This window comes from Oncorhynchus mykiss, chromosome 6 (assembly GCF_057628025.1).
Source record: "Oncorhynchus mykiss isolate SJ-2025 chromosome 6, ASM5762802v1, whole genome shotgun sequence".
In the NCBI taxonomy this organism is placed as follows: domain Eukaryota; kingdom Metazoa; phylum Chordata; class Actinopteri; order Salmoniformes; family Salmonidae; genus Oncorhynchus; species Oncorhynchus mykiss.
Window position 1 is genome coordinate 36,021,665 of NC_143027.1, and position 27,842 is coordinate 36,049,506.

The window sequence follows — 27,842 nt, forward strand, 5'->3', positions numbered from 1 at the left end:
CACTGGTAAGGACGACTGAAAAGAAGGGTCCTTCAAGTTCAACCGGGGCTTGTTTTGCATCGCTTCCCTACGCCTTACTAAGGTACCTTCCTTGACACCTTTCAAATTACATGCACATTGATAATGTATCGTTTTTCCTATTGTTAGTATCACTGGTATTTGGACTCACGTTAAAGAGCTAGTGCTGTGTTTTTTTTTGCAAATGTTGATAGCCTGTGGACTTAGATAGCTAATAAGCACACTGCATTGGAAAGCCTGTGCTAGCTAGGCTAACGTTAGCTGGGATAGAAGCTTCTAGCGAGTAGTTAAATAATAATATCTTAAACGTTGACAATACATACAATTGTAGTATAACTGCATCTGTATAGGTAAATCAAGCTAGATTGCGTTGTTTACAGCAAACTCTTAGATATGAATCCCTGCTAGATCCATGCTTCCTGTTCAACACCAAGGTTAGTAAGAGACTAACACCAACATTAGTAACAGACTATCAAGGAAGAATAGTGTCACACGGGTTGTTAAGCACACACTTTAAACATGTCAGGAGAATGTGTGATACAAGAGTGCAGATGAGAACAGTGATTAAATTGAGAGCCAAAAAAGTTGTCTAACTAGTTAGTCAATTTTATTGATTTGTTATGTCTTGGAGAGGGCACATCAGGTGGTTAGCCAGAGGAGTACAGCAGTGGTGTAGGCTGGTGATGAATAGCAGCCAATCCTCATGTCCCGCTATCCTGAAGTGTGCAGGTAAAACCCCAAGAGGAGGGAATTGATGATAATGCAAACAGATAAGACGGAGGTACCTGTTGCCTTAAGTCAGGACGATGCAGCGACAAAGTGCTCCATCAGTGCCTGCCTGCTTGATTGAGGCTTGTATGGTATTAGAGCCCCTTATCTACCATGGCCCCAGTTCAGCAGTCACGCCATTGACGGGAACAATGCCTCCTCTTCCCCCCCCATTGGCGCCATGAATGACAGTGGGCGTGGGTGCACTTGTGTCTGACTTTACCCTCTATCTAGGCTAGCTGCCGGTGTGCTGGGGTGTCAAGTTATTCCAGTCCAGATACCCTCCCCACCAGCCGATCAGTCACACAATAAAAGGGCGTGTGTCCCTTCCACTTCCTATGCTGTTGAATAAACTGGAGTTTTATAATGGACCCGGGTCTCCATTCAGCTCGTTGGTTTCCTCCTCGGGAGAATCTGATAGTATTGGCAGGGATGTGGGGAGGGTCGGAAGAAAGGCTGACTAATGGTTAAAGAGTCAAGGCAGCCTGGCCCCCAGTGAAGTGGAAATACCCTTGGAGGAAAAGGGAAACGCGAGATAAGACTTCCGAGGCGCAAATTGAAGATGTTGGAAGAACCGTCCACGTTTACTTTTTGTCAGCCAACAAGATGAGTAGGCCTAACGAACAGCAAAAGGACTGGCCTATATCAATCTACTATCCCCTATAGTACAAAAGTTGACCTATTTTATAATGCGAGAAATAAATATTCCAAACATAGTACAGCTGTCCCCGACTAAAACAAATATTGGTCGACCGAGAATCGTCCTGTTCTTTCAACCAATTGATTGGTCGAAATGTTTAAACTTATTTTCCATGTATTTATTTTATTTATTTAACATTTTATTTAACCAGGAAAAGCCCATTGAGACCCAGAGTCTCTTTTTCAAGGAAAGGCAGCAACAATCAATACATTACAGAATTAAAACATACAACAATACAATACAACAACATGATCCAGCCTAAAAAAAAGCATTTACACTCCTCTGTAACAGAGTGTCCCCTCAATATTTTAAATGAATTCAGTGGCACTAACATATCTAGATGGAGCATGGATTGTAGATTATTCCATGTGTCTGGTGCACAAGAAGAGAAGGTAGTCTTGTCTAATACTGTGAATGTCCTGGGGACTTTAAGTAGCAACCACCTAGCAGACCGGGTATGGTAACTGCTGGTGGTGAAGTAGACCAGACTACAGAGGGAAAGAGTGAGTTCACCCAAAGGGGCTTTGTAGATGAACACATATAAATGTATCTTTCTGCGCATATAAAGTGAGGTCCAACCTACCATTTGGTACAATGTACAATGGTCGGTGAGTGGCTTGGCGTTTGTAATAAAGCGCAAGACAGTCACACCCTATGTGTTTGAATAAAATCAACTACATATGCACTGAGCCTGTCTGATGCTTTAAACACACTGTTTGATTCAATAATTATGACACACAATTGACTAAAGAAATAGCCCGATGGTCACACTGTTTACATTGTTTTTTACAGCCAATGTCTGTGTGACTGGCGCACATTGTCTCGCTCTCCTCCCTACTGCAGCAAAAAAGCACCACAGCAAGTGTTTATTGCGCTGTGTGTGCTGAAGCTGCCACATCATTTTATCCGTATATTTTATTACTTGTTTCAGACTGAACATTTCTGTTACCGAAATCCCTAATTTGTTTAGGAAAAACATCCCCTATTCCCTCGACCCTTGCTCTCTTTACTTGACCAATAGGGCCTGATCTATAGCCTATCATAATCACATCAATAAATTGGTTATAACAAACTCTGAACACAGTAACACATGACAGTAAAATAGATGAGGAGGATGTGAAAAATGTACTTGAAACGGGCAAATGTTTACTGGTTGCTCAGGAGGGAAAGGGGAAGTCAGATCTGTGGAATACATTGAGTTAGTTGTGGAAACTACTGGAGATCCAGATAAAGGAGGGTATAGGAGCAAGAGTTGCGAGAGGTATTGTGTGTCATGAAGTTGATGTCAGATTACAATATAAATGTTTCTGACCGTTTGGAACAGTGTAAACAACACTAAATAAATACATGTACCGGAGTGTCATTTCTAATGAGAGAAAAAAAGATATCTAAAGCCCTTATTACAGCAAAAAAACAGTTGCATGCGTTCGTGAATTGCCGTTTATTTATTGTTTAGGCTAATTATTCAAAGCTGAATGCTCCCTTTTTGATATTTATTTAAAAACTAAAATGATTGATTGCATTTCAAAGCATGAATGTCTTGTGATACACTAGGCCAGGGCTGCCCAACCCTCTTCCTGGAGATCTACTGTCCTCTGGGTTTTCTGTCCAACCCTAATTTAACATACCTGGTTCTACTTATTAGCTGCTCAACAAGAACTTAACTAGCTGAATCAGATATGCTAAATTAGGGTTGGATTGAGAACCTACAGCACAGTTGATCTCCAGGAAGAGGGTTGGGCAGCCCTGCACTACACTATATATTGAAATATAGGCCTAAGTAAGTTACGGTATTAAGACCAAACAGGATGCGCTCTTAGGCCTACAGTTCGATGGTGTTTATACAAGGCTGCTATACTAAACCTACTAATGATAATGACATTACTTATTATTATAATGATGATCATAATAATAGTAATTATAACAATAAGGAGATCAAGAAAAAGGAGTGTATAGGAGCGAGAGCCTCTTTTGAACAGTGTAAAGAACACTGAATAAATTATAAGCAATACCAGTCTATTATAACCAAATCAATTGTAAAGCCTTTACAGCATAGCAAAGATTTAAAAACAGCTGAATCTGTGAAATTGCTTTATCCAACATTTTGCCATTGCATGAGGCTTGGTGCTCGCAGAATCAGTAAGCTATTAAACACTCAAACAGGCAACAAAAGCTAAATCTGTCTCAATTCTGTAGATCAATATGGACTATTTATAAAGCCAGGCACATTTTAACAGTTAGGCTATTGATTATAGACCTAATTAAGTTTAGTTTCCTCTCTCCTCAATTTTCGTAGACAATTAGGCTAAGGCAAGGGCTGTTTCCTTGTCTCTGCTGCTACTGGCTCGTCCTCTGCTTTTCCTATGGTTCATTTTCATGCCAGCCAGTTAGGCTATACTCCTGTTGTAAAGAGAAGCAATGTGCGTAATATTAGGAAAGTTGAGAAACATATAGTAGGCCTAGCCTATAGAAAGCTGATGGGATCCTCCTCTTTTTATTAGCGGCCATCACTCTGTTTTCTCCCGCAATTACATAGCCTATAGAAATGTTGAACAACTTGAGCTCATGGGCTCTCATGAAGTGTTTGATTAGATTTTTCATATACATTTCTATTGATGTCAGAGGGATTTAAAGGGACAATAGTACCCGTTAGCAAGTTTGGTAGCCTACAAACGACCATCGGCAGCATCAGAGCTTGGAGAAGCCTAGTAACCGTGACCAAAAGGTAATGTGGAATTTGACTACAGTCATGACTCGTGACCACCGGTGAGGCGGTAATACAGTCACCGTAACAGCCCTAGATGTGGGGAGGGTCTCAGAAGATAGGCTGACTAATGGTTAGAGTCAATGCAGCCAGGCCCCAGTGAAGTGGAAGTGCCCACAGAGGAACAGCGAGAAAAGGGGGAAATGCAAGATAAGACTGTTCCAATAAAGAACAATGACTAATAGCTGAGGTATGATCTCACTAAAGGAGGCATTTCATAGTTGCCATGGAACCTACCGTAGTGTGTTTAGCCAAGTAGGTCAAACCTGTAGTAGAAATATTGTTAATTAAAATAACCTGTAAAAGCAGGCTATTCAGAATGTGTGTGTGTGTGAATGCTCTGCAAGGTGCTTGTCATTTTCATCATGCTTATCAAGGCTGAAATGTGATTATTATAATCAGACCCTGGCCCTGTTCTCTCTACATAATGGGTAGTGGGAGACTGGGTAGTATATTTTCCGTAACAGCCTCCCTGTGATCTGTATGTCCTGCTCGTATTTATGAATGGCATAATATGACAGGGGCAGCTCAGGTGGGTGGCTAACTATCATGTGAGAGGCAGCTACCGACTCCAAAGAGCCACTGAAGGAATGTGGTCTGGACAGCCGTTATTCCACAACTTTGAAGCCCCCCCTTCATATAAGCAGCAAGCTCTGCGGAGCAGGGGACACAGGTAGTGGCTGCGTTTGATCTGAAGGTCGCCAGCCCCTTGCCGGTGTTGAGCGATACCTGGCTGGAGGAGCTGGCTCTTATTTAATAACATGAAGGGGAAGCGGACTCTCTCATAATTAGGCCTAATTACCCCACAGGTGTTGACAGATGGGCCGAGAAGAGACACGCTGCCTTTATCCACGGACTTAGAGTCAGATTACCAGAGCTGTCTTATCTGTTACAGGGCCAGTAGGAGACTTACTCTTTCCCTCCCTGGCCTGGCTGCCTGGCTCTTCCCACTGGGACAGGCAGGCAGATCTGGTCCGGAGGAGCTCAGGTATATTAATCAGTCAATGTGATTTATTATTCCCTTCCTCCCTGTCCCACAAATTTAATTAACCCTTCTATAATTTCTTGCGGGTAGGCTATATGACAAATTCCCTGACTGACCCACTGGTTTTATGGTTATCTGTTGGTTCAATCATTTTTGAAATGTCGGGTATTTAGTTTTATTAACTTGGGGGGGGTTAAGACCTGTGGTTTGCCCAACAGTGATGATCCTCCACAATAGCGTGCGGCCTACTAGCCTAGTCTCCTATTTGCCTTCTATAGACCTACTGCTACAACGATCCATTCCTCCACACAAAAGGTGAGCATGCGAGGCGTGTGTGTCATATATTTTAGAACTCATTGTTTTGAATTATAATGATGCCTTGCTCAATTAGAATGTGTCTCTGTTTTTGTGTTTTGTCTGGCACTGTAGTCACACAGGGAAATGTTGTCTTTGTTCACTTTTTTCCCAAGCTCATTTCAGTTGAGGTAGCTACGGGTTAAGGCTTTACCATACATGTTAAATAACATCAACGCATCCACTTAATAGAAACACAACATCGCTATCAGCGAAGGTGATTGGAGATATGGACTATCCTGCTAGCATACAGGCACTGCTCTGCCTGTCCCGTCCTTTCCACCCGCCTCGCTCTGTTTGTTCCGCCCACCCGCTTCTGGTGAGTTTTTCGCTTAAGTACAGTATTTGTCTTGATTTTACATACAACATTTGGACTAGAATACCAATTACAGCTTTGTTTGCTTGGTTGCCGCCTCAGGTTAGCGTGAAACAATTGATGAGCCTCTCTGAATGGGTTTGAGTGACACCCTGTCACTGGACTGTTTATTTGTGTAGTTTCACTGCCTTCCACATGTTTGTATTGGGGTTTTTGGGTGACTTGCTAACAACCAGCCACCATAACAGCTCCATTGTTGGGGCAATCACAGGCAGCGGCTCTGGAAATGCTGACGCCACTAAACAGAGGATGAGGACAGTGGACTGAGGAAGCAGTGGTGTGGTAGATGGGGTTGTTTCTATTTCCACCTTCACCATTCTATTGTGGGGGATGCAGGCTGGGTGGTGGACGCACAACCTACTTCTGTGATATTTTCCCAACTGCAGTAGTTTCCTTGTCAATCATCCAAACCCCCCCCCCTGCACAGCCAGTGTGTTTGATTGACATGCAGGCGGTTGGTCAGGGGAGGAATGTTCTGAGGCCCAGGCAGTCAGTGTTTGTACAACGAAAGCACAGTGTGGTTCCAAACTAGTTGAGCCTCAGCCCAGCTCCAAGAGCTGTAGGCCTGCAGCAGTACAATAAGGGAAAGGTACCTTAATCCACCTGTTATCAGGGTGAGCCTCCTTGTCACATACAGAAACAGCACGACAATAGCTATGGAATGTAGCCTGGCCTTCCCACCCATCCTTTCACAACCTCAGGCTTAACTAGTATATCTTCACAAACTTCTACGGTTGCCGTTTTGTTCAATTTCTTCATACCCCAATGTAGGTTACTACACTGGGTGTACAAAACATTAGGAACACCTTCCTAATGTTCTACCCCTTTTTGCCTTCAGAATAGCCTCAATTCGTCGGGGCATGTGTCGAAAGGATGCTGGCCCATGTTGACTCCAATGCGTCACACAGTTGCCAAGTTGGGTGGATGTCCTTTGGGTGGCGGACCATTCTTGATACGCATGGGAAACTGTGGTGGTGAAAACCCAGCAGCGTTGCAGTTCTTGACACACTCAAACCGGTGAGCCTGGCACCTACTGCCATACTGCGTTCAAAGGCACTTAAATATTTTCTCTTGCCCATTCATCCTCTGAATGGCACACAAAGTATTCAAACCCCTTGACTTGTTTCACATTTTGTTACGTTACAGCCTTATTCTAAAATATATTTAAATAGTTTTTTCCCCTCATCAATCTACACTCATTTATATTTAAAAAAATAACTATCACATTTACTTATGTATTCAGACCCTTTACTCAGTATGTTGTTGAAGCGTCTTTGGCAGCGATCACAGCCTCTAGTCTTCTTGGGTATGACACTACAAGCTTGGCATACCTGTATTTGTGGAGTTTCTCCCATTCTTCTCTGCAGATCCTCTCAAGCTCTGTCAGGTTGGATGGGGTGCGTTGCTGCACAGCTATTTTCGGGTTCGGTCTCTGGCTGGGCCACTCAGGACAAGTCTCTGAATGTCCTTGAAACCACTCCTACTTTGTCCTGTTGGAAGTTGAACCTTCGCCCCAGTCTAAGGTCCTGAGCGCTCTGGAGCAGATTTCATCAAGAATCTCTCTGTACTTTGCCCCGTTCATCTTTCCATTGACTAGTCTCCCAGTCCCTGCCACTGAAAAACATCCCCACAGCATGATGCTGCCACCACCATGCTTCACCGTAGGGATGGTGCAAGGTTTCCTCCAAACGTAAGGCTTGGCATTCAGGTCAAAGAGTTCAATCTTGGTTCCATCAATCCAGAGAATCTTGTTTCTCAAGGTCTGAGAGTCCTTTAGGTGCCTTTTGGCAAACTCCAAGTGGGCTGTCATGTGCCTTTTACTGAGGAGTGGCTACTGTCTGGCCAATCTACCATAAAGGTCTGATTGATGGAGCGCTGCAGAGATGGTTGTCCTTCTGGAAGGTTCATCCATTTCCACAGAGGAACTCCTCTCCCTGAACAAGGCCCTTCTCCCCCGATTGCTCAGTTTGACTGGTCAGCCAGCTCTAGGAAGAGTCTTGGTGGTTCCAAACTTTTTTGGGGGGGGGGGGGCACTGTGTTCTTGGGACCTCCAATGCTACCCTTCCACAGATCATTGCCTTGACACAATCCTGTCTCTGAGCTCTACAGACAATTTCTTCGACCTCATGGCTTGGTTATTGCTCTGACATGCACTGTCAACTGTGAGACTTATATAGACAGGTGTGTGCCTTTCCAAATAATGTCCAATCAATTGAATTTACCACAGGTGGATTCCAATCAAGTTGTAGAAACATCTCAAGAATGATCAATGGAAACGGAATGCACCTGTGCTCCATTTCGAATCTCATAGCGAAGGGTCGAATACTTATGTAAAAAGGTATTTCTGTCTTCGCTTTGTCATTATGGGGTGTTGTGTGTAGATTGATTAGGGGGAAAAATATTTAATATATTTCACATTAAGGCTGTAACGTAACAAAATATGGAGAAAGAGAAGGGGTCTGAACTTTTCGAATACACTGTACACAATCCATGTCTCAATTGCCTCAAGGCTAGAAAATCATTCTTTAACCTGTCTCCTCCCTTTCATCTACACTGATTTTGAAGTGGATTTAACAAGTGACATAGCTTTCACCTGGTCAAGGGCTCATAGCTTTCACCTGGTCAAGGGCTCATAGCTTTCACCTGGTCAGTCTATGCAATGGAAAGAGCAGGTGTTCCTAATGTTTTGTACAGTCAGTGCTTTAGATTATTAGGTCGCTTGTGGTAAACCTATAATATGCTTACGATGTAGGCCTATGTCTCTGGTTTCTGGTTAGACTAGTCATTTATGATGATGCAGTGACCGATTCCAGAAGCTTTAGGGGATCCTCTTTCTCTCTGCTTGAGCGGTCAGACCCTGGGTGATAGTGTGATAGTGGTGGCTGGCTGGCTGAAGTGGTAATGGGATAGTGGTGTGGGACTGGGGATGACTGTGGTCTTTGTGATGGTTCGAGTTAGACGGTGGTGCAGGTGCCCTCTTCTTAATTAGGGAGGCTGTCCAGAGGTCTGTCTCTCTCAGCTTCACAGATTAACATGGACAATTGAACCAATAACCTTCTGAAATGAGCTTCTCCAAAATACCTGCGGCTCCAGTTTCAGCGTGTGCTGATGTGGAGGGCAAGGGTTAGCCTATAGGAGTAGGGGTGGGTGTGATTATAAACTAAGATTGCCGAAAAAGGAGTAATACAAAAGTCTTGAAACAAAATCGGCCTATTCTCACGTTTCTTACGGAGCGATTTCAGTGCCAACAGAGATTGGATTTGAATTCCATCATTTTTTACTTTGTATTAAGATAAGGAACTTGAATTTGTTTTTCGATGGTAATGCAATTGAATCATTGAATTCATTCATTTGAATTTATCGTTCACGATTTGAAACTGAATTGAATGAATTGCATTCAGCTTTAAATTTCCATTTCAATTTATATATTCAATATTTAAATATTCAGTTTCAATATATATGCTATATATTGCATTCATTGTCCGTGTATCAAGTTTACAACCAATCATTTAAGTTTGTCAACGTTTCATATATTCAACTTCTGCATTCAGATTCAGTTTTTAAATTCAGTTCTCTAAATTCAGATTCAAAAACAGACACAACATCCTGGTACTTTGCCAGCCAAGAAAGATATAGAATCAGAAACCACCAATGTGACATGTTGAATTGATTTCCTTCCTATGGATTTGGCTCTAGCGTTTTAACCATTTTGTCTATAAGCTAGTATGACCCCATTCCTGAAAGCTAAGACTCTCCCCTCTATGATGATCACAGGGCCTTTCCACTCCTTGTTTAATATGTGACTGACTGGTTTTGAACCAGGTCTCCTGCATTTTACAAGACTGTGTTACCCCACTTAGCTTAAGCCCATGGGGAGGAGTTCAGGAAGCTGACACAAATCTTCAAGTCTCCAGCAATGTTAGGCCTCCTCATCAAAATTGCATGGTTCGTTCATCAAACCACCGCAGTTAGGTTTCATACCCCCTTTGACCTCACACGCAGAGATCACAGCACCAATATAACTGACTGGGTTTGAAATCAGGCCTCCTGCACAACAACAATTTCCAGGAGGATCTGTGTACCATGTTTAATGAGAGTGCAACAGAGGTGGTTTGGTGATCCATGCATGTGATGAGCAACCTTGCCTGAGACCTGAAGACATGTTAGTTTGACTGATGGGGTTCTAACCAGGAAAAAAAGAAACGTCCCTTTTTCAGGACCCTGTCTTAAAAGATAATTAGTCAAAATCCAAATAACTTCACAGATCTTCACTGTAAAGGGTTTAAACACTGTTTCCTGTTTCTTCACTGACGAGTCGCGGTTTTGTCTCACCAGGGGTGATGGTCAAATTTGCGTTTATCATCAAAGGAATGAGCGATACACCGAGGCCTATAGTCTGGAGCGGGATCGATTTTGGAGGTAGAGGGTCCGTCATGGTCTGGGGCGGTGTGTCACAGCGTCATCGGACTGAGCTTGTTGTCATTGCAGGCAATCTCAATGCTGTGCATTTCAGGGAAGACATCCTGCTCCCTCATGTGGTACCCTTCCTGCAGGTTCATCCTGACATGACCCTCCAGCATGACAATGCCACCAGCCATACTGCTCGTTCTGTGCGTGATTTCCTGCAAGACCGGATTGTCAGTGTTGTGCCATGGCCAGCGAAGAGCCCGGATCTCAATTCCGTTGAACACGTCTGGGACCTGTTGGATCGGAGGGTGAGGGCTAGGGCCATTCCCCCCAGAAATGTCCGAGAACTTGCCGGTGCTATGGTGGAAAAGTGGGGTAACCTCTCACAGCAAGAACTGGCAAATCTGGTGCAGTCCATGAGGAGGAGATGCACTGCCGTACTTAATGCAGCTGGTGGCCACACCAGATACTGACTGTTACTTTTGATTTTGACCCCCCCTCCTTTTGTTCAGGGACATATTATTCAATTTCTGTTAGTCACATGTCTGTGGGACTTGTTCACTTTGTCTCAGTTGTTGAATCTTGTTATGTTCATACAAATATTTACACATGTTAAGTTTGCTGAAGATAAATGCAGTTGAGAGTGAGGGGACTTTTCTTTTTGAGTTTAGTTTGTAAACTTGATACACAGACAATGAATGCAATATCTACCATATTAAAACTGAATATATTCATGTTGAAATTTGAATTTGAAAACTAAATGCAATGTTAATTCAATCCAGTTTCTAGTCCTGAACTACAAGTTCAATTTGAGTTCAATGATTCAGTTTGTGCATGACAAATTCAAAAAGGTTTAAATTCAAAATCCTGCTGCTGCCTTTTGAGAAGCGTATGTGGATCGAAACTCGAGGGAAAATCCTAACTCTGTGTTTGCAGTAATTAAGCTGTCAAGTGGTGGGATTTAGGACGTATTGAGTAAGATCAGCTCTTATCATGCAGGCCTAGAAGGACGAGGAAGAAATATCTCATCCACTTCTTCGCCTAATGCCCACAGGCCTTATTTATGTAGTGAATAGATAGTGTCTATTAGACATTCTCAAATGATTACCATAATGGAAGATGGCTGAGGATTTGAGGATGTATGAAATATAGTCCTTTTGACACTGTCCAAAACATTTTGTTTTTATAGCAACAAATGAAGATGGATACTAAGGCTTGTTTTAGGCACGTTATTATTATCCCTCTAACTTGCACAAATTCCTTCTACAAGAGTCAATCTAATCAGCTCTGTCTGGAGAGTAGTATTCATTAATTCCCTTTTGTTAATGGCAAGGTCTTTCTCAATCATAGCTGACACCGTTGACATCAGCCCAGGCTTGCGTGTTAGCCAAACTCCATCTCACTATCGGATCTGGATTTGGATCTGCACTGATTGGAATAATTCACCTAAATGAAGTTAAAATTACACCCTCATTCCTTTCACTTATTATCAACCCCCTCAATTCCATTGTAATCAGAACAGGATTTACCCAACTCACTTCAAACAGTCTCCATTGTTTGGTTGACCTCTCTCCTTTTTAACACAGTTCAGTTGTGACTGCGGGATCTTGCTTGCGTTCCAGTGGATGAGATGACTGTGGTGGTGACCTCCAGAGCTTCGAGAGTGACCCAGTGATGGCTCGTCCTGCCCCTGCTCCCCTGTACACCCTGAGGGGGGCTGGATCCCCCCTTAATGCCTTGCACTTCGGCTGCTGTGAAGGGGACCCTCCCCTGCTCTTTTCTGGGTACGGGATCACGCCCCGTCTCCATAGAACAGCTGAGCTGCATTAGTAGCCAGACACGCAGCATTTGTCTTTTTTTAAACATGTCCTTGTTGAATGGTTGGGTATATGATTTGTTGTTTTTGAAAACGTCTCGTACGTAACAACATGCTTTAGTTACATGCAGATGAATCTTTATGACGTAAGAATGATGAGGACTTGAATGTTGTGTTGTGTAGCTCAGGCCAGGGGTCAGTCCATGTGTGGAACCTGACCACCAGAAGAGCTGAGAGGGTTCTAGAAGGTCATTCTGGAGCCTCTGTCACCTGGCTCAACATGCTCCACTCCAGAGACACTCTCATCAGGTAATGACAAACTACCTTACTGACAATACCAGGCCTCAACTGCTCTTCAGTTTTTTCTTACCATGCGCATTGTTTAGCTGTATGAAATTAGCCAGGTTCAATGTTAGCATGACACATGCTGAATTAAATGGTAAAAGGATTTGAAAATAGAAACGCTTGGTATACACTCAGTGCTTGCTCTGTTGACATTGCAGCAAAAATGGCTTGTTTTTTTTTTGTTGAGAAATCTTCATGACAGAACTGGAATTTCAAATTAACATGAAAAGCGTATACCATCAGAGACTCTGGGTTCGCGCCCAGGCTCTGTCGTAACCGGCCCCGACCGGGAGGTCCGTGGGGCGACGCACAATTGGCCTAGCGTCGTCCGGGTTAGGGAGGGCTTGGCCGGTAGGGATGTCCTTGTCTCATCGCGCACCAGTAACTCCTGTGGCGGGCCGGGCGCAGTGCACGCTAACCAAGGTTGCCAGGTGCACGGTGTTTCCTCCGACACATTGGTGCGGCTGGCTTCCGGGTTGGATGCGCACTGTGTTAAGAAGCAGTGCGGCTTGGTTGGGTTGTGTATCGGAGGACGCATGACTTTCAACCTTCGTCTCTCCCGAGCCTGTACGGGAGTTGTAGCGATAAGACAAGATAGTAGCTACTGACAATTGGATACCACGAAATTGGGGAGAAAAAGGGGTAAAATTAAACAAAAAAAACAAAAAAATAATAATATATGAAAATACTACATGTCCCTTGTCAAAATTGATATTCATCTTACCTCTTGTTTTATGTCCTGCGGATTCGAAAAGATGACGAGTGAACCTGTCAGGTAGCCTTAATCCTTGCACAGATTCCAGCCTGGTTTACAAGGTGCAATTGTCCAGATTTCCTATTGCTTTTTTCCCTGTGGTCTCCATTGATTTAGTCACCTGAATCCTGGCCAACCTACGAGGGTAAAAACTCCAATAACCTTTTGAACGGATTATGATAGAGACATGAGGTTGGACCATTGGTTTAGTCACCTGAATCCTGGCCAACCTACGAGGGTAAAAACTCCAATAACCTTTTGAACGGATTATGATAGAGACATGAGGTTGGACCATTGGTTTAGTCACCTGAATCCTGGCCAACCTACGAGGGTAAAAACTCCAATAACCTTTTGAACGGATTATGATAGAGACATGAGGTTGGACCATTGGTTTAGTCACCTGAATCCTGGCCAACCTACGAGGGTAAAAACTCCAATAACCTTTTGAACGGATTATGATAGAGACATGAGGTTGGACCATTGGTTTAGTCACCTGAATCCTGGCCAACCTACGAGGGTAAAAACTCCAATAACCTTTTGAACGGATTATGATAGAGACATGAGGTTGGACCATTGATTTAGTCACCTGAATCCTGGCCAACCTACGAGGGTAAAAACTCCAATAACCTTTTGAACGGATTATGATAGAGACATGAGGTTGGACCATTGGTTTAGTCACCTGAATCCTGGCCAACCTACGAGGGTAAAAACTCCAATAACCTTTTGAACGGATTATGATAGAGACATGAGGTTGGACCATTGGTTTTCTTATCAACTAGATTCAGCCATGGGCCGATTTTATAATATTTTTTTCTTGAGCAGATTGTCGGGGGGGGGGGAGCATAATTACAAATAATTTGTAGACTGCAAATGAAGTGCAAGTTGGGGAACCCTTGCCCATACATTTGTAGCCTCACTGCGGGTGCCATGTTAACTGCAGTCTTTTCTGTAATATGTTAGTGTGTGATTATGATCCATGTACTGTCGGTCAGTCAGGGGCGCGACATGCGTGTGTGCTTGTGGGACCTGGCAGAGGGGCGCGGTGATGTCACGGACGCCCTGTGGACCGGCAGTGTGGGGTTCTGTCGCTGTTCCCTGCTAGAGACTGGCCCTGGGAGATGGCTACTGGCCCACGCTGGAGAAACCATGGAGGAGGTGAGAGAGGGAGGGGAGGGGCTGAGGGATGATGAGAGGGGGGGGGGGGAGATTTGTGTTTGTGGAAGTGCTTAAGCCTCTCTTACAGAAACTTGTGAGCAGGCGTAGGTTTCGTGTGTATCAGCCAATGACAGACGAATGATTGCACATTTCACCTTCCCCCCCACTTTCATGTGAGTTATTCTTAGTGTCTGTGACAGGCAGCTTTCCAGGCACCGTTATTCAGATTCGTGTTATTCACCCTGTTCTGATGAAGCCTCACATGAATGAGACAGATGTGCCGCCGCTAACTTCAGCCTATAGAGACCGGCAGGGCGAGGCCACGGGGCGCCTGCAAGACCAGCACCCTCAATAATGACATTGTGACGGCACTCATGCGTATACACACACACACACACACACACACACACACACACACACACACACACACACACACACAAACCCTCTGTCTTATCACTCTGTCCCACTCTCCTGTCTCACCCCTGGCTGCCCCACAGTCATCCATGCCTTTCCCACAGTCATCCATGCCTTTCCCAGGGGATCTTAATCATAGGTCTAGACCCATGCCTCCACAGACCCATGCCTCCACACACACACACTCAGCTACAAAGCATGGCACGCTGGTGTAGATCTGAGCCAGAGGCGGAGGGAGGGAAGGAGTTGCACCATCAATTTGGGAGGCAGGCAGGTTTAATGTTTCCCCCTCGCTACCTCGTTGCCATCGGATTGCTTCCATTGCAAAAGCATTAATTAAAAGAGTGGGTGTTTTATTTATGGATATCAGTGTGTGCACCTGAGGCACAGCGAGTGAAGCAGCTACTTAAAGCCCTCTTTGTCTGGCTGGCAAGTTCGGGGTAAACATGAGGCACCCCGATTAAAATACAGATCACTCCCTTAAACGGGATGTGGAATCCGATTGGTCCGCGTAACGTGGTGTGAATTGGATTGGTCTGTTGAACAGGATGTTTAATCTGAGCCTTAATGAGGATGTATCTCTCTGTTTCTGTGTCAGTCAGAGAGACTGAGTAGTCTAGCCATAGGGGCTGCCTCCCTCTCATTAGATTGTATCTAGGTACAGAGACGGAGTAGCTATAGGCTCTCTCTCTCTCATGGGCTTTCATTAGACTGTATTTTATCAGTCAGTGCCAGCGTGTCTAGGTCAGGAAGTCAGGTCTTATTGGGATGTATTATAGACTGTAGCTCCGCTCCCCCCTGTTTGAGTCTAATAAGAAGAAGACGGCCATAAAGTGTAAAGCTGTTATGTTTCCTGTTGCTGCGCTGAAATGAGGGATTCGAGTTTGAACTTGATTAATGAAAAATAAATCAATTAAGTGACTGGCACCCGGCCTAAAGTTTGCCTTGTCTCCGTTGTTCATGTTTTATATTTATTATGGATCCCCATTAGCTTCTCTTCCTGGGGTCCAAACACATTAAGGCACTTACATCACACATAAAACCAAATATAGAGCAGTACATCATGTAACATTATTACACCACGACATATCTGCTTGTTTGATCATCTCTTGCCTGGGTGGGAAAGTTAATGACTTAGTTTGAATGTAATAACCATGTAGAACTCTGTGTCTTATTCTGCCAAAGTGTTTGACTGTCCCTCTTCCTACAGGTGAAGATCATTGAGCTGCCCAGCAAGAGCCCAGTTTGCTCCCTGATACCACAAGCCAAGCTGGGGATGGTCATGTGCATCAAGCTATGGCAGGCAAGGAGTATCCAATACATTGTCTTGTTCTCCCAGAAGTCTCGGCCTGCGTCCCAAATGGCACCCTATCTCCCATATAGCGCACTAGTTTTGACCTTTTGGGACACAGTCTAGCCACCTGCAGCTACAGTGCAGCATCACACTGCACTATAGAGTTCAGTCAGTTCACTTTACAACCATAAAAGGGAGAGGGAAAAAAATGTATTTTCCCTTCCTCTCTCTTCCTTCTTAATGTTTCTATTTTTACTGGTTGTAAACGGATTGGCTGAGAGCCTTTGACAAGACGCATACATAAAAGATACGTCAACAAATATGAGACTACTCTTGGCTCTGTGATTTATAGCTAGAACTTGTCCCGGGCCATTTTTTCCAGTGCCTTTCTCGATTGACGACGAGCGAGTCGAGTCCCAACACTGTAATTACAGTGTGTGCAAGGGCTGGGGTTCAACAGCCATATATCAGCCACTCAACCAGCCCTCTAACCACCAGCCAGCTGCACATTGCATCTAAAGATTCTTCACCGCCCTCTGTTTTGTAAATACTGTCGAGTTTTATTCCCCCCCCCCCATGAAAGAGACCTGTAATTATTTTCACGGTTAATTAACATTTCTTGCTTTGCAGTATTTCTGATTTTCTGCTTATGCAAGACGTTTAATGAATTGCGGCCGGTTGGTTTGATGACACAACAGGGGCGGTTTGGGTCTGCGTTCGTTGGGAGTTTAGTGGCAGCAGGAAGCAGAGCAGGCGATAACGTGTGTGTACTGTGTGTTGACCCAGGGCAGTTTGGGTGGCTGTATGTATCACCAGACATCAATGGTAATTGTCCTTTATTGCTTAATACTTTTTTGTTTTCTTTCCTTGTTGTGTTCTTTACTATTTCCTTTCATTAGATTTTGGAAGCCAATGCAGTTTCAGTGTTAAGTGCCAGAAAATAGTATTATTAATTATGGAATGTCAATGGGAGGGATACTTTTGCAGGCAGGCAGATCTGTAAGACACCAGGCCCAGGTTACATTAAACCATTCCAGTTTGATCCTTTCAACACCGGGCCAGAATCATCTGTTACTATCACAGAGCTACTTGAAAACTCACTGCAATGCTGCTGGGTGGAGATCAATACAGAACCTTAACTGCCAGGGGAGAGTTGAAAACAATGTGTGTTTGTGCGTACGAGAGTGTGTACTATATGCGTGTGAGTGAATGTGTGTGTGTCTGTACGTCTTTGTGTGTTACACGTTTCTGCGTGTGAATGTGTTAACCAAGCGTTGAGGGGTATAGTAGGTCCAGCCACACACAGGCAGCCTGAATATATTGGCCACACATTCTGTCAATCACAAGACGCTCACCTCGTTATTCACGTGATCCCTGCTGGTGCAGCCCGCTGTTTCCTCAACCTCTGACCCTCTGGAGGGGAGACAATGAGTTGGCTCTCCTTTCTCTCTCCTCCCTCCATCCCGCCACAGAGTGAGAGCAAGGATCCTCCATCATGCTGACGGAGACCTGAGAACAGATTTATTGGCGCCTTTTAAACGCTCGACGCTGGACGTTTGGAGAGGATTAAATCCATATTACGGAGCTCTTTCATTTGCCCTCCCCTCTTGGGTTTTTGCTCTGTATTTTTTCCCCCTCCTCTCTCCTCCCCAGGCCTCCCTAAAGTTAGCATGCGTAATGGGGTCTGGGTCTGGAAGGTAAACGAGCTAACGGCGCATTCTGATTGGCTAAGGCCGGCGAGCGGAGGGAGAAAGTGCCTCCATGTGTTGTGCGGAGGGGAGATGTGGACGTGATGTATGATGTGCAAGGCTTTTAACATGAACAGAGGCTGCCGGCTAGAAGGAAATGTTCCTATACAGATATCCATCACTCTCAGCTCATCGCCCCACAGCCATCGTCGAAGTGAAGTGAAGTGGAGTAGAGCGGATGGATGGACGGGGATGGGATTGGTTCCGTATGTGCTGCTGTGGTGGGGTGCCCACCGCTCCTTTCCCCTGATCAGTCACATCACCGGGCCTCTCCCTCTGTCTCTCTCTTTCTCTCTCTCCCTTTCCCACCACTGGTTTGGGACATACTGTAGTCTGAGTCCTGTGACTGTGTGACTGATGATGATGAACAGGTTGAGTATGGTGTGCTACATTACATACAGCAGATTGGTAGAGCATGTGTGACCCTGCTTTGGTTATTAGAAGAACACATGAAAAATCGCAAGACCTCTTCTGCTCAAGTCTGACCCTCTACTCAGTGAAGCAAAGCTTCACACACATATATATATATATGGTGCCATTCTGTACAGACCTCACCTCACTCTGTGCTCCTAAGCTTTGCTTCGTGTGTGTGATCAAAAGTAGTGCACTTTATAGGGAATAGCGAGCCATTTGGGTTGCACCTAGGAGATGGTGTTGGATGGTGAACAACAGTTTCCTGGAGTACAGTACAGCGGCCCCACTTCTCTGACTCCGGGTGCACCGTTCATCCATCTGGCCAACGGTGCTTTATGATGATGAATCTTTCCCTGAAGCGTGAGCCCTACTCCAGCAGAGAGCCCTCTCATAGAGGGGCTACGGAGGATGTAATGAATTAGGTGTCTACCCGGGGTTCCCTGACCTCCGCCCTGTGACATCGTCAATCGAGGAGCTCCTACACTTAGAGTGAAGTGCAAGGGCCGAGGGGCAGCAGGCGGTAACGCTTAGCAACCCAGAGAAACCCAGCCGGCAGGCAGGCGAACGCTGATTTTCACTTTGTTTTTATTTGTTTTTTTTTATCTCATTAATATCGTTCGTTAGTGACGTGTTTGTAAGGAATACACGGGTCTGTCTATAATTTGTTTAAGGCTTGAGAAGAGAAATATACTATTATACTATTAAGTGAGAGGAGGACTTGCGGAGGAGGGGAGAAAGTGTCTTCGGTTCTCTTGGCTCCTTACACATATGGAAAGAATTTCTGTCGTCCATCAGCCTTGCCTTTGCAGGGCACACTATCGCTTGAGGCCAGATGGTATGCCCAGCCTCTAGATGGGTCAAGTTTGTAGCGAAGGCTCCAAGACGAGTGCTACCAATACAGAGAAGCATAGTTGCTTTCTAAATACTTGATGGTTATGGTTGGGTTGCGATACCTGCAAGCATTCTATTTTTGTTTTTTTGCTTGACTTTTCCCCAGAAGACATAATGATAGGTGAGGTGGAGGTGGTTGTAAGGGGGTGGGGCTTTCAGACTGAGGGGGCTGTGCGTTTACTTTCTGAGAAAGATGAATGGTGGGCCCGTGGTCAGGGGCGGGGAGAGGGAAGCGCCCTCCCTTTCTCCCGCCTTTCCTTTTCTCCCTTCCTCCCTTTCTCCAGCTGTGAGGTCATCTATGAAGCCCTCTGCTTGTTTTCATCCACTCAACTGATTTAGGAGCCCACTGTATTCCTCCTCATAACTCCTCTTTCCTGTCTGATCCTTCAGTCAGCCAGTAAACACATAGTAAAAGGCTGTTGTCTGGATGTGCAGTAGAATAGGATATGTAGAATACGTCTGTATAACCTGTGTGTGTGTTAGGACAGTGCCCCCCCCCCCCCCCCCTCTTATCTCCTATGCTATTTCTCCATTGCTCTCTTTTCCCTCTCTCACCCTCGTTATCTCGCTCTTTCATCCCCCTTAGCCAGACTCAAGCCCTGGCCCTCTCCTCCTGGCCGGTTATGAGGACGGCTCCCTGACGCTGTGGGACGTATCCCAGAGGTCTGTGCTGAGCCGTGCGGCCGCCCACCCTGAGCCTGTCATGTGTCTGGACTTTGACCCCGCCGGGCAGAGGGGCATCTCTGGCTCCTCCGAGAAGAGTCTCGCCTCCTGGAAGCTTGACGGACAGCACAGACTCCAGGTCAGTGAGTGTGAGCCCTCTCCGCAGACTCTCTCCTAGACCTGGGTTCAAATACTATTCAAAATCTTTCAAAGGCTTTGACATTTGCTCTAGCCAGACTGGAGTGCCATGTGGGCGGGGTTTGCCCTTTTGATTATTTTCTATTGTTTCCGTCGCAGCTCAATCAATCACTAATAGTATTTGAAAGGATTTTAAATAGTATTTGAACCCATGTAGTTCTGTTCTTTCCAGACTCTTCCTGGCTCTCGTCTCTCTCTGGTAAAACATACAGTCCAGAGGAAGAGTCTCTGCAGGGCTCTGGGACATAAATCAGACCGCTGGTTACACAGCGTTGGCAGGCCCAGGGCTGGGGTGTCACTAGAGGCGCAGACCGTCCGCCATACACACACACACACACACACGTGCGTGCTCAGTCCTTCACAGACCAGAACCATCCTGATGCTCTAGTCTAGCTGCTTTAGTGACTCTGAAAAAACAAACATCCCATCACTCTTCTGCCATATATTATCTTGCGTAACAACCGAGCGCATCTGAGCCGCAACGCCTCATTTGACGCCATATTTTCTGTTGATTTCATGAGTCAAAAGGAACGGCCCAATATTTCACGTCTACCCCATGAATCAGTGTAGAGGGGAACCTGAGACTTGATATACTACAGTTCTGTACTGTGGAGGGGTGTTATTCTTTCCAGGCCTTTTTACAAATGAACGCTTGAATTAGAAATATTTGTAAACCCTCAGTTTTTTTGCTGAAAACGCCTGCAATAACACTGGAAAGGGTTTGATTCAATATACTGAAAATAGGAGCCCTGGCTATTCGGTTTATTTTGAACAAACACAAAATATTGATTTAATATGTCATTCTGGAGAAGATTTTAAAAAGTGAGTGGGGGAAAGGATCCAACTGGGGCTTTTAAATGATCCTGAAGTGCAGCGCAGTGTGACGCCCAGACAGCCATCTCCACTTCTTCCCACAAAAGTATTTTTGTGCGGACGGCAGTATAGTGAGGCGGAGGGCTGGGGTATCTGCCTTCCGGGTGGCTGCCCTTCTCGGCCCTGCTCTGCCTTGCCTGTTGAACGACCCGCGAGAGGTAATACAAATATAAAAACCTCGGAGGCCGTTAACCAAACAAAAAACACATCTGCAGTAAAGGAACAGTAGTTCACAGTGGGAGGCTACAATCAAGTCTGAGGAGCTGGAAGTACCCTAGGACCGCCCAGCGCAGTGGAATCAGCCCCACACCGCCCAGCACAGTGGAAGCAGCCCCACCACCGCCCAGCGCAGTGGAAGCAGCCCCACCACCGCCCAGCGCAGTGGAAGCAGCCCCACCACCGCCCAGCGCAGTGGAAGCAGCCCCACCACCGCCCAGCGCAGTGGAATCAGCCCCACCACCGCCCAGCGCAGTGGAATCAGCCCCACCACCGCCCAGCGCAGTGGAATTAGCCCCACCACCGCCCAGCGCAGTGGAATCAGCCCCACCACCGCCCAGCGCAGTGGAATTAGCCCCACCACCGCCCAGCGCAGTGGAAGCAGCCCCACCACCGCCCAGCGCAGTGGAATCAGCCCCACACCGCCCAGCGCAGTGGAAGCAGCCCCACACCGCCCAGCGCAGTGGAAGCAGCCCCACACCGCCCAGCGCAGTGGAATCAGCCCCACACCGCCCAGCGCAGTGGAAGCAGCCCCACACCGCCCAGCGCAGTGGAAGCAGCCCCACACCACAGGCCCGAGCTGGGGGAGGGATGGAGTGAACTCTGAGGTGGGGGGGGGGGGGGGAACTGAGTTTGAGCGAACACAGTGGGGTCCTGTCCTGATGGTAGTTCTGCTCTCCTCAGTGGAGGTGAAGGCTGTGACATGGGCTTATCAACATCAGATAAGGACAGAAACACGCTGGAATGGAACTTAATTTATTACACATGGATCCTAGAGGCCATTATCTTCTGTTCAGATGAGCCTTGGTGTCTAAACTGTTTTTGTTAGTTACTTGTATGTGAGGATACCGTGTGTGTGTGTGTGTGTGTGTGTGTGTGTGTGTGTGTGTGTGTGTGTGTGTGTGTGTGTATTGACCAGGGGAGAGTGCATGGATATGGATTTAGGTTGCTGCTCACTGCTGACAGACACTGTGAGATGGTTTCCTCCAGTCAGATATAGATAGACAGGTGGAGGAGAGAGAGACTGAGGTAGAGAGAAGTGGGCATAGAGAGAGACCGAGGGAGATTAGCCGTGTAAATCAGGCATGGCTGAATCTGAGAGGCCAGAGACATGATGACAGCTCTCACAGGTGGAGCTCCACATCCCACAATCACAGCCATCTCTAACCCCAGCGCCATCTCAACCTCCCGACCCTGGCCCAGCTCCCGAATGCCAAGCATCCCCGGGTCACCAACACATACCTGCATAGACACTCCTGTGCTGACCTGGGTTCTAATACTATTTGAAATAATTTCGCATACTTTAGGTGTGATAGGGTGAGCTTGTTTGTGGAAAATTTTACTGACACCAATAGAGAAGTGCCAAAAGTGCATATCACACCCGACTGGCACTTCAGGCAGGCTTAAGCAAACACTCAAAGTATTTCAAATAGTATTTGAACCCAGGTCTGCTCCTGTGTACCAGGAATTCTAGTGAGGCCTACATCTATCAGCCCGACAGGGAGCATAGGTCAGGTCATTACAGACTGATGTCTAATCTAGGCTGGAGGTGATGGACTGAGGGATGGATGACTTGGATCCCTTCTTTCACAGTTCCTCTGAGGCGTGGCCCAGCCGCCCCGGTGTCAAGAAATATTCTCTTTTAGTGTTTTAAAAAAAAATGTTTTGAAGGGCAGGTACAGGTGTAGCTCTTGCCTGTCCGTCACGTCCATCTCCTTTCCTCTCTCTTGAGACGGGGCCCCTGACACTGACACCCACAGTGTTATTCAGACCTGGGTGGGGTGTCAGAAATACCTGCTAGAATTCCGGAATGGAATGGACACGATGTGCTCGAGTGAGACTGTGATGATGGGACGTTTCAATAGATCAGCGTGAAACTTTGCGCTCCGTGCCAAGAAATGGTCCTCCGAAGCTATCTGTGCCGAGGAGCAGAGCAGACGCTCCTTTTGAACTTCCGCCTTATCTGTCCGCTTCGCCAAGAGCAGGATCTGAACGTATGAATTTTCATTGGACCAGACCCTGTAATCTGGGGAAAGGAACGGCATTTTGGGAAGGCCCCAGCTATGGAACTGAGCAGAGCAGGAGGTAGCCTAGTCGTGACTGACTGCTGAGATTACTGGCATTTAGACAGCAGGCCTTGTGTGTGTGTGTATGTAACCAAGCCAGGAAAGAATGCTCAAACAGAAAAATGAATGAGTCCCAAAGACTTATTTTCATGATATAGAGAATTTGATGGTGGGGGGGGGGGTTAATGACACTGCTAGTGGATGACTACACTCACTGGAGGAAGTGCCTGATGTAGGAGGGAGGGAGGGAGGTGTGAGACGGAACCATCTAGACTACAGAAGGTTCTGCTAGAGGACAGCCCTGCAGCCATTTTCTCAGCATCATGTCTCAGATTGGAGAAAGTGTAGAGAGAATAATTAGGCTTACAACCTAACAATGGATGGACGATTACTTACTGTTTTTTTCTACGGCCATTTGCGGCTTACAACTGACCCCTTCAGTCGAAATACATTTTCCTGACACAATCTATGGGAAGCAAAACAAACAAAAATAGACAGTTGAACCTATCATTATCAAGGTCTGTAATGACAACCAGATGGAGAGGGGTTTGGGCATACCAACTTCTTGAGGTAATAATGGGATTCCAAATGATCTCTCTTTCACCCCCCAGCCACCCACCCAGCCCCACTTTGTTGAATAGTAGGCCTCTTACACGGGCTGGTCTAGTTCGGCTGACAATACGTTCCTTACTATTAGCTTGTTCTAAGTCTAGTAAGAAGAACCCGTATAAATCCTACAAGTTATTCTAGGTTTTTGTATTGGTTCGTTGGTTGTTTTATGATCAATGACATTCCTCTGTAGTCTTTCTCCCGTTGCATTCCACTCTATCCACTAGGGTCGGGACTGGGAGGACCTGGCTTACGTCTTCCACATGCAGCGCTGTACTCCTCTGATTTTCCCATCCGGAACAGGAGCACGCAGACAAATTCTTGGCCTGTCACCTCCTGCACAAGACAATTAGTCTGCAAGGACACAGCTTATGAAGTCAAATTTTACGCTGTCCAGATTCATTCCTGCTTCCATGGCTAGATGTGGATGTCCCATGCAAACACACCAGCGTTACGCTGCGTAGTCTTTGCGAAGAACTGGGTAGAGCACGTGCGTTCCCCCCTCGGGAATGTCAGCGGTGCGTATGGCCCATTGATGGGGATCTAGGCACCATCCGTTAGAATATGTCACAATGTTTCCCCCTTTACTGAGATAAATTCAGTCTCCGGGACATTGTTGATCAGAGAATGGAAGCGGATGGTGATCTGAAGCGGGCAGACGTTCCAACTGTGTGTTTCTCGGTCTCTTCTCCTGTCGACCAGTCCTTTCAATGCACATGTAATTCATCAGAGGTGCTTAAAGAAACACAGTTCTACAAACAAGGATTTCAACGAGATGGTCTATCTCTTTATTTACTTACTCACTCTCTCTCTCTCTCTCTCTCTCTCTCTCTCTCTCTCTCTCTCTCTCTCTCTCTCTCTCTCTCTCTCTCTCTCTCTCTCTCTCTCTCTCTCTCTCTCTGTCTGTCTCTCTGTCTCTCTGTCTGTCTCTCTGTCTCTCTGTCTCTGTCTCTGTCTCTGTCTCTGTCTCTGTCTCTGTCTCTCTCTCTCTCTCTCTCTCTCTCTCTCTGTCTCTCTGTCTCTCTCTCTGTGTCTCTCTTTCTCTCTCTCTCTTTCTTTCTCTCTCTCTCTCTCTCTCGTATAGAAGTGACAAAAGGTATCTCAGCCCCATTTGCTCTTGCTATTGAAAACCTCCCAGCCTCTAACTCCAAACCAAATAGTTGAATTGTGAGGGGTTTGCTCTCCACTACTCATGTCGTAATGTTTTATGCCCGATGATTGAGTCCCTGGAGTTTCTTGGCCAGGTTCAACAACAATCCAGGCCTCCACTTGGACCTCAATCATCAGATCAGCTGATAATCTCTCGCTCCCCCTCTTTCTCCCCCTCTTTCTCCCTCTCTTTCTCCCTCTCTTTCTCCCTCTCTTTCTCCCTCTCTTTCTCCCTCTCTTTCTCCCACTCTTTCTCCCTCTGTGTGTGTTATTGGGCACACTTCCCCAGACGGGAATGATTAAGTAGCTTGGTGAACTAATTGGTGTTTGATAATTATTTTTCCTCTCTCGGTTGGTTGCGCAATTCTGCTGAGTCTCATTTTAGATCACGTGTGAGAAGAATGCAACAAAATGATTTCCTCAATTACTGTGCCGAGAAGGCTATTTTTAAATCTCCATGGGTTTCTGTTTTGCGTGAACGTCTAGCGTATGTTACTTAGCAACTGAAAAGCCCTGACCCATTAACAGCCTACAATGTTATACCCACATTGGAGTGCATTGCTGTACTTTTCTTTTGTTGAAAACTGTGCGTGTGCGTGTGCATGCATGCTTGTGTTTGTGAAAGACTGTTCTCAGTGAGCCTCAATGTATGGATTCTTATGGTCCCTCTTCCTTCCTTGCTCTCTCTGTGGCCTTTGCTGTTCAATCCTCAGCTCCAGGAACCCGTAGCCCTTGTGAATCCTGGGATCTCCCAGCTGTGCATCCGGGGGGACCGGAAAATCGTGGCGTCGGCCGGCTGGGACCATCGTGTCCGTGTGTTTGGCTGGAAGAAGCTCCGGCCCCTGGCTGTCCTCCAGCACCACACAGACATGGTGCTAAGCCTGGCCTTCTCAGACCACCAGGACCCCAGGAACAGGATGCTGGCCGCGGGCTCCAAAGACCAGCGCATCAGCCTCTGGTCCATATACAACCAGGGCAGCTCGGACACTGGGTGAGCTACTGGGCCCTGTTGGTATGTTATAGGGAGTCTTCTCGCCAGTGATTATACCAACTCTTTTACGCTCCTTTTACTATCCCAGGACTATATCTGAATGTACTGACTAGAGCTGGACTATGTGAACTACTGGGTAGGAACTTCTGTCTCAGACTGTGAAGACATTTCCGACATAGCCAAGATGGATCAGGTCAGAATGAGATGTCTTTGTGCTTCCAAACAAAAGCTGTCAAGACGGCTGGTTAGTTCTGCTAACAATTCACTGAGACTTAATTTGAACACATTATTTTTGGTCAAAACCAACTGTTTTATTGTGTTTGCTTATCTGGTAGGAGATTTGCCTGAGCGGACTTGAATTTGAGGTATAAGTCGCGCCTGAGTGACTGTGTAATCCTGTGTTGTTGATCTAGTTTAACATTGCCCTCTGCTCTGACCTACACTGCATCAGTCAAACAGGGTTAACCACAGAACTTGGACAGAAGAGACAAAGCTGTTTGTTAAGGAGGGCCACTGAACAATCTTCCCTCAACTAGAGAGGCTGTCTGTACGGATTTGGACTTAAGAGGTTACTTGTATTTTCAGTTTGGTCTTAAATGTATTTCTGTTTGTCATTGTGAGTACTATATGTTGCCCCTGTGCATTGTGGGAAAAATGTGTCAAATTCAAACTGTGATTGGATGCGTTTAAGGTTTGTGAATTACACCCCAAGTCCACCAAATGTAAATAGTATCTGCTATGCTTTTTAACTTTTTTATTTCCTGGTAATAAATATGTTTTTCTGTACATCCACCAAGCATCAACAGTTGTATAACTGGAACCTAGAATCTAAATGAGTCTTCCTTGGTCAGGGTAGTTGAGAAGCCGTCCGGCATACTTGTTGTCAAACTACCAGAGAAAACAGAAGTAATGTTTGTCTACTGTGTGTAAATGGTGTCTCTAATAATATCCCAGTGAGTCAATGAGCAGCATGGGATCTCATGTGTTACAGGGCTGCGCTGCCTACACTGCTATAAACTTCAAACAGACGTTCACATAGACATTTTGCTTCATAAAGCCCCAGTCTCCTGGGATGACCTAGACCGGACATTCTCGTCAGACTACAGGAAAAGGCCAGAGAAATCAAAGACTCCTCGCAGCAGTGAGATATTCCTCCATCCCAAGTAAGAGGAAAGAGCAAGCCGTTCATTACATGAACTAACTCCCCTGGCGCGTGCTCCGTCCTTGTCTTCCCTCCGCTCAGACTTCTCGCCGTACCTTTGTCTGTGACCTCTGCCGCGACTTCTTCAATCTCTAATAGCTTCCTACTTCTCCTGTAGACTTTGAACAAACAACAGAAGTGGCGTGGGCCGGCTTCCGTCCGTTCTCTGATAAATCAAATGCTGCTTCATTGCTGCAGATGTGTGCTGAATGGAGGAGCGACCCACAAGCTGGGGGGGGGGGGGGGGGGACGTCGTAAATCGCCTCATAATGGATCATTTAGGAAGTCAATAAATGGAGAGACGAGAGGACCCCACAACAGGGCCGGACGCACAATAGAACCCTGCCTCAGTCAGTTATCACCTAGCGTGTCTACCATGGCCTTGGAGGTCAAGGGTCAGCGGGCCATTGTGATTTTGAATATTTTCTTTCAGTTCAGTCGAGTATTTAGCTTAGCCTAGGCCTCTGCTCTGCTATTACAGCACAGGTTGTAATATACCTTGATGTATTGAATGGTGGGTTGGATTACTGGGTGATGACATGAGACAAAGTCATCTTTGTTTGTCGTCTGCACACTAATATGAATGCATCACGGTTGTTTCTCTCTCTCTCTCTAGTGGTGTTTTTTATATTCAGCATAAAATGTCCATCAGCGTTGGCAAATGGAACAAACT

General features: G+C 45.9%; 1 protein-coding gene across 5 annotated transcripts; it reads left to right on the forward strand.

Moving 5' to 3' along the window:
* Positions 1-26,760, forward strand: gnb1l (G protein subunit beta 1 like). Of its 5 annotated transcripts, XM_090237822.1 has the most exons (9): positions 4,736-5,550; positions 5,782-5,908; positions 6,804-6,982; positions 11,959-12,156; positions 12,372-12,497; positions 14,280-14,442; positions 16,067-16,159; positions 19,790-20,005; positions 25,691-26,760. In XM_090237822.1, exons 4-9 carry the CDS (start codon positions 12,047-12,049, stop codon positions 25,970-25,972), a joined length of 990 nt encoding a protein of 329 aa, XP_090093948.1. In that variant the 5' UTR covers positions 4,736-5,550; positions 5,782-5,908; positions 6,804-6,982; positions 11,959-12,046; the 3' UTR covers positions 25,973-26,760. The 5 variants fall into 5 exon arrangements, with proteins under 5 accessions (XP_036835900.2, XP_036835897.2, XP_036835899.2 ...); XM_036980004.2 differs by lacking the exons at positions 4,736-5,550; positions 5,782-5,908 and adding an exon at positions 4-82 and having other exon boundaries at positions 11,995-12,156; XM_036980003.2 differs by lacking the exons at positions 4,736-5,550; positions 5,782-5,908 and adding an exon at positions 13-82.
* The last annotated feature ends 1,082 nt before the right edge of the window (positions 26,761-27,842 follow it).